This window comes from Triticum dicoccoides, chromosome 1B, assembly GCF_002162155.2.
Source record: "Triticum dicoccoides isolate Atlit2015 ecotype Zavitan chromosome 1B, WEW_v2.0, whole genome shotgun sequence".
Classification (NCBI taxonomy): domain Eukaryota; kingdom Viridiplantae; phylum Streptophyta; class Magnoliopsida; order Poales; family Poaceae; genus Triticum; species Triticum dicoccoides.
The window spans coordinates 628,881,701-628,888,874 of record NC_041381.1 but is presented as its reverse complement, the minus strand read 5'-3'; the positions used below and the strand labels follow the sequence as shown (position 1 = coordinate 628,888,874).

The 7,174-nt window shown below is 49.4% G+C and overlaps 1 protein-coding gene across 1 annotated transcript; it reads left to right on the top strand.

The window, feature by feature from the left end:
* Positions 1–810: 810 nt before the first annotated feature.
* LOC119349222 (histone H4) lies at positions 811–5,973 on the top strand. The gene is made up of 2 exons (XM_037617256.1): positions 811–823; positions 5,471–5,973. The coding sequence occupies exon 2, from the start codon at positions 5,482–5,484 to the stop codon at positions 5,791–5,793; it is 312 nt and encodes a 103-aa protein (XP_037473153.1). The 5' UTR covers positions 811–823; positions 5,471–5,481; the 3' UTR covers positions 5,794–5,973.
* Positions 5,974–7,174: the final 1,201 nt, after the last annotated feature.

Below are 7,174 nucleotides of genomic sequence, written 5' to 3'. Positions count from 1 at the left end.
CTTAGCCGAATTAACGGAACGTAAGGCACCAAAACAAGGGAGCCGGGCTATCCCAACTGTAGACCCAAGACATGATTCGGAGCTGATGCATATAATGCTATAAGTTTGGGGTGCCGCACTATTGAAAGTGTTCGGACTTGTCTTACCATAATATGGGGCGCCATAAGAAGCCCCTGGCAAACTGAACGTACCAAAGTGTACGGATGCAAAATCAAATAGACATTTGCAAGAAAAATGCTCAAATAAGAATAATAAGCTGACGATGTATATTATCTCACATTGATGAATAATACATTTAGGCGTATGTTTACAATGAACGCATTAAGCGGAGATAAATAGGATTATTTGACATATCCTATCCAGAGGCAGGCTACGTACAGATAAATAAAGCAGGTATAACGATCGTAAATAGATTCCACCTGGGTGTTTCCTTCTGTGCGCAAAGCCTGTTGCCTCCTTGGTTTGCTCTCCTATGTAAGTCCGACAATCCGGCTCTTCTGGAGAAGCTGCACTAAAGTACTATCCTTAAAGGTAAAAGGAAAGGTTACGAAGCAATACCGTACTGTTGACTGAGCCACTGCTACGCCTCCGCCTGAGCCCATGGTATTTTGAGTGCGTAATTGTGTACGCGTGGCGCGAATGCTGCTTTGAAGGTTTTGGGCGGAGGCCGTACTGCTAGTCATGCTCTTGGCGTGCCTGCTGATCCTGTTGCGGGGTGTTCCGCCCTCGCTTGACGGAGCTTGAGGTTGTCGTCGCGAGATTAGTGGTTTTCCGGAGGAGGCCGCATTGTACTTCGGCTGCAAGGGCTGCCGTGTGCTCTTCTGTATGGAGAAAGCGGTCCATATTTCCGTTGAATGTTATGACCCCGCGCGGGCCTGGCATCTTGAGCTTGAGGTATGCATAGTGTGGTACCGCATTGAATCTAGCGAATGCGGTTCGTCCGAGCAATGCGTGGTAACCACTGCGGAAAGGGACGATATCGAAGATTAGCTCTTCGCTTCGGAAGTTATCCGAAGATCCGAAGACCACTTCCAGTGTTATAGAGCCCGTACAGCGGGCTTCTACTCAAGGAATGACACCTTTAAAGGTGGTTTTGGTGGGCTTAATCCTTGAAGGATCGATGCCCATTTTGCACATTGTGTCTTGATAAAGCAGGTTCAGGCTGCTGCCTCCGTCCATAAGGACTCTTGTGAGGTGAAATTCGTCTATGATTGGGTCTAGAACCAATGCGGCTGAGCCGCCGTGACGGATGCTAGTAGGATGATCCCTACGATCAAAGGTGATCGGACAAGCTGACCATGGGTTGAATTTGGGGACGACTGGCTCCATCGCGTAGACGTCATGTAGTGCTCACTTCCGTTCCCGCTTAGGGATGTGGTTGGCGTAGATCATGTCCACCGTTTTCACCTGGGGGGGAAACTTCTTCTGTCCCCCCATGTTTGGATGCCGGGGCTCCTCGTCATCGTTGTTGTGCAGCCCCTTGTCCTTGTTTTCAGCGTTTATTTTGCCGGCCTATTTAAATACCCAACAGTCTCTATTGGTGTGGTTGGCTGGCTTGTCCGGGGTGCCATGAATTTTGCACAAGCGCTCCAGTATACGATCTAGACTGGACGGTCCCTGATTGTTGCGTTTGAATGGCTTCTTCCGCTGTCCGGATTTGGATCCGCTGAATCCGGCATTGACCGCCGTGTCTTCGGTGTTGTCGCCGTTGTTCTGTCGCTTGTGTCTGTTGCACCGTAGCTTGCCATTGTTGTCACGGACGTCTGACATGCCAGAATGTGGCGTAGTGTTGCTGCGAGCCAACCAACTGTCCTCGCCCCGCGCAAAAGCGGGTCATTAGTGTCGTGAGAGCTGCCATAGACTTGGGTTTCTCCTGGCCAAGGTGTCGAGCGAGCCACTCGTCACGGATATTATGCTTGAAGGCCGCCAGGGCTTCGGTGTCCGGACAGTCGACTATTTGGTTCTTTTTATTTAGGAACCGAGTCCAGAATTTCTTGGCTGATTCTCCGGGCTGTTGAGTAATGTGGCTCAAGTCATCGGCATCCGGAGGTCGCACATATGTGCCTTGGAAGTTGTCAAGAAATGCATCTTCCAGGTTTTCCCAACTGCCAATGGAATTTGCGGGCAAGCTGTTTAGCCAGTGCCGGGCGGGTCCTTTGAGCTTAAGAGGAAGATACTTGATGGCATGTAGATCGTCTCCGCGGGCCATGTGAATGCGGAGAAGGAAATCTTCGATCCATACCGCGGGGTCTGTTGTGCCATCGTATGATTCGATGTTTACGGGTTTGAACCCTTCTAGGAATTCATGATCCATCACTTCATCGGTAAAGCAGAGGGGGTGTGCGGCGCCTCTGTGCCGGGCTATGTCGCGACGCAGTCCGGCTACGTCTGACTAGTTATATTCGGCCCGGCCAGATTTGCTGGTAGTGTATCCGGTATGACGGTCATCGTCATGTGTTGCGGTGCGCCCCCGTGATCCGTAGATCGATCTTGGTTGTCCTGCAGTGTTATCTAGCTTATCGCGCAGGTCCAGAGTATTGCCCCGGGCCGTGGTAAACCGGCGCGGGGGTGGGGGCTGGTATTCGGGCTGATATGCCAATTTATCCCGACCTCGAGGCGGCCGGTCAGCCGTGTGGCGCTCGAGTCCATATTCCTCGGCTGCCAGGACTTCTGTCCATCTATTTGTGAGCAGATCTTGATCAGCTTGAAGCTGCTGCTGCTTCTTCTTCAGGCTTCTCGCAGTGGCAATAAGCCGGCGCTTGAAGCGCTCCTGCTCTACGGGGTCTTCGGGTACGCCGAACTCATTGTCGCCGAGGCTAATCTCGTCTTCGGAGAGGGGCATGTAATTGTCCTCCTCTGGATACCCGTCCGTCGCCTGTTCATCTGGGCTGTCATGCCCATCTTCCTGTTCGGCCTGCTCGAAGGCGGGCTGTTCGGGGTTGTATTCATCGTCGGCACCATCCGGATTGTCGTTGTCTCCGGTGCCGGTATTGCCTTGGCAGGGCTTGGAGCGGCGCGGGCGACACCCATGCTTTGCTTTCTTCTTGGAGGGGTTATCCTCCGTTGCCTCATCACCATTGGTTTCTTTCGGAGTGTCCACCATATATATATCGTATGAAGAGGTGGCTGTCCACCGTCCTGTGAGTGGTGGCTCCTGTACGTCTCCTGCATCGTCGTCCATACCGTCGATGTCTTCGAAGTCGATGTCGAGCACGTCGGTTAAATCATCGATCATGGCAACAAACTGGGTGGTGGGTGGGCAGCGAATTCCTTCATCGCCTGCTTCCCACTCAAGCCGGGCATAGTTTGGCCCAGAGCCTCCTGACAAAGAGAGAGACTTTAATGAGTTCACCATGTCGCAAAAAGGCGAGTGCCGAAAGATGTTCGCAGCGGTAAACTCCATTACCGGAGCCCAACCTGGCTCGGCTGGCTCAAGAGTGAGCGGACCGGGACCAACGACCGGATACAAGTCCGGGGGTTCGGGGATACAGGTTTCCACAGATATGTGACCTGTGTTCGGCTCCACCGCCGATGAGCGTGCTGCCTGCGGGGCAAGGTCCATCCCTCCGTCCTCGGCAATGCAACCTGTTCCGGATTTAGATCCGGGGCTATTGCGGGGATGATGTTCCGAGTGTTGTCCGACAGCAGGTCTAGGCCGTGCTCGTCGTGACTGTCCGGCGCTCCTAGCACTGGGCCGAATCCGTCGAAGATCAAGTCTCCGCGAATATCCGCCGTATAGTTCAAGTTACCGAACCTGATCTAGTGGCCAGGGGCGTAGCTGTCGATCTACTCCAGATGACCAAGTTAATTGGCCCGTAGTGCGAAGCCGCCGAACACAAAGATCTGTTCGGGGAGAAAAGTCTCACCCTGGACTGTGTTGTTGACGATTGAAGACGCCATCAAGCCTTGAAGCAACGACACAGAGGAACTCTCAATGAAAGCACCAATGTCGGTGTCAAAACCGGCGGATCTCGGGTAGGGGTCCCGATCTGTGCGTCTTAGGCTGATGGTAACAGGAAGCAAGGGACACAATGTTACCCAGGTTCGGCCCCTCTCGATGGAGGTAAAACCCTACTTCCTGCTTGATTAATATTGAAGATATGTGTAGTACAAGAGTAGATCTACCACGAGATCGTAGAGGTTATACCCTAAGAGCTAGCCTATGATGGTATGATGATAATTGTGATCGGCCTTCTAAGGACCATCCTCTCCGGCTTATATAGACACCGGAGAGCTAGGGTTTACATGGAGTCAGTTACAAGGAAGGAAATATAATATCCGGATCGCCAAGCTTGTCTTCCACGCAAAGGAGAGTCCCATCCAGACACGGGCCGAAGTCTTGAGTCTTGTATCTTGATGCTTCAATAGTCCAGACGATGTATACAGTCCGGCTGTCCGGATACCCCCTAATCCAGGACTCCCTCACTCATCGCCATTGAACCCTTGAATCGAGCTGAAGAACTTGACACCCAATCTCGCCATGCGTACATATGAAGAGAAACCCTAACCTCTCCGCTCCGAGGAGTTGGCAGGAATCTACGCCGAAGTTCCGTCTAATCCGTCACGACAAACGACTTGAGGAGGATCGGAGCGCAAAAGACGGACTCAATGAAGAAGCACAAACATCCTTCCGAGTGCCGCCCTTACGAGAACTAAAACCCTACCTATCTAAGTCGAGGCACCAGGGATACCCTCCCCGCCACCGGCTGCTGGAGCGGTAGGCGGAGGGGAGGTGGATCCACGAGCTCGCCGGCGGAGATTGAAGGGAGGAAGGCTTTCCCTAGCCACCCACGGAAAAGACACTACATTCAAATATAGTAAAAAAAATGATTTGTAGGATGCTTAACTGAATGTATCCTTGTGCTCAGTACTTTACAATGTCCGCTGATTGAAATTATTGGCATAGCAACTCTAACTTGAAATTGGTTGGTACTCCCCATTTTTGTATTTTACAATTATACAATTTGTATTGATAGTAACACTTCTGAACTAAATCATATTACTATCTTTTTTTTGTTAACTTGTTATAAGTTGACTTCAGGTTCTCAACAAGAATGTCCTCGCTTGATGTTTAAAATGTCTTACAAATTCATTCTTGTAATATATTTCAACATTTGAGTGCCTGAATAGCGAATTACTCTGCATTTTTTTGAACACAAAATTACTCTACATTTTAATTACATGAAAATGGGGCATGTTTATGGAAATGGCCCAAAATTTCGAGCTGCCGCCACAGCTCTGACCCAGCGCGCCAATCCATCGGTCCAAGCTTTCGGCCACGTCACCGATCCGCGGCATCGCTCCCGCGGATCGCCATCTCGACTGTCCACTCCATCCGCATCCAACGGCAGGCACACGCCTCCTCCAACCTCTCGTCCCCTTTAAAACGCCCTTCGCCCCTGTCCGCAAATCACAGCACCAGCAGCCACCACTGTTCCTCCGATTCCACATCTCCTCGCAGCTCGAAGAGGATCGTCAGCCATGTCCGGCCGCGGCAAGGGAGGCAAGGGGCTCGGCAAGGGCGGCGCCAAGCGCCACCGGAAGGTCCTGCGCGACAACATCCAGGGCATCACCAAGCCGGCGATCCGGCGGCTGGCGCGGAGGGGCGGCGTGAAGCGCATCTCGGGGCTCATCTACGAGGAGACCCGCGGCGTGCTCAAGATCTTCCTCGAGAACGTCATCCGCGATGCCGTCACCTACACCGAACACGCCCGCCGCAAGACCGTCACCGCCATGGACGTCGTCTACGCGCTCAAGCGCCAGGGCCGCACCCTCTACGGATTCGGCGGCTAGGTTCTCTGTCGCCGCCTGCAGATTCCAAAAGCTTGATGGAACCCCGACTTGTCTAGTTCGCTATTTCGTGTGTAGTTCGAACTGAATCGTGGAACAAAGTTGTTCGCATGTGTTTGTTGGAAATGAAACTTGTCTCTGTCAGCCTGTCGTAAATCTGATTTTGTTCGCTGGTTGGTCTTCTGCATCTCTGTTGAAATTTGTCTCTGTCAGCCCCGGATGAATTGAACTTGTTTGCAGGCTAATTTGTAGTGTGTTGGAAAAAAGCCACTGAACAATTGTGTATCTTGATTCAGGAACATCATTTGTTCTGTTTCTGCTACTTGATCTGATCCACTTGTACTGGACACCATCAATGTTACCTCTGTGGTACACCCAAAACTCAGGTCAAGGATACAATGTCACATGATACAAGGCATTGAGGAAATCCTCAAAAGCTGATCCAAAAGATATATGATCTTTTTCTCGAACTTGTAAATGATCTTAGCTACCTCCAGTTTCAGAATGGTCACATATTGCTATTACGGGGAATGCTTTTGCTATTGCAGGTTCAACTTACTCTCCACTTCAGTTTTGCATGGAATTGACTCGCCTCATGATACATTTCTAGCTTTCTGAATTTCTCTTCCCGTTGCCATAGAAATATATATTTTTCTTTGGCAAATCAGTGTAGAAATCCATGGTTTCTATGTAGCAATAGGCATGCATTGGTCTCTGTTTTCGAACTGATTCTTCCATTTCTTTCTTGCTGGGCTTGGATAACTGAGTATTCTAATATGAAATTCTTCTGACTTTGTATGTAGCTCACTTGCATGGGAGGTTTATTCTAGCACGCGTTGAACATGAAGTATATGACATACAGTGGGTGATGTCTCGTAAGAAAAAGTAAGCCACATGAATTTAGTAACTCACAATTTACCATTCCGTAACGAATCAATTCTGATTGGTATATGTGAGACATCTAATTTTGTTAATGAAAAACTTCACTTTTATCTTAAAAAACATCCTTTTTTTTGGGTTAAAAAACATCTATTCACGTTGCTACCTACATGACTACATGTCATGTTGAAAGTTGAATGCTGAAAAGAACAACATGTATCGATTGGTTTCAGAAAAAATGATGAATTGTTTTAAAAAAAGGGCATCCATGTATATGGATAGGGAATTGGTAATCTTGGATTGACATGCCATGCAAGACTTGATTTTCCTGGCACATACATGAAACTTTATCAGCTAAAGAGAATCTGTTTGTTGTCATTTGGTAAGCATAAGAGTTCATTATTTTGGTGTACACATAAAATTAACCTAGATATATCACCTCTACTGGGTATCTTATTTTAACCTTATTGTTTTATATTGTGAGGTTAATTCTCTAAAATCTATT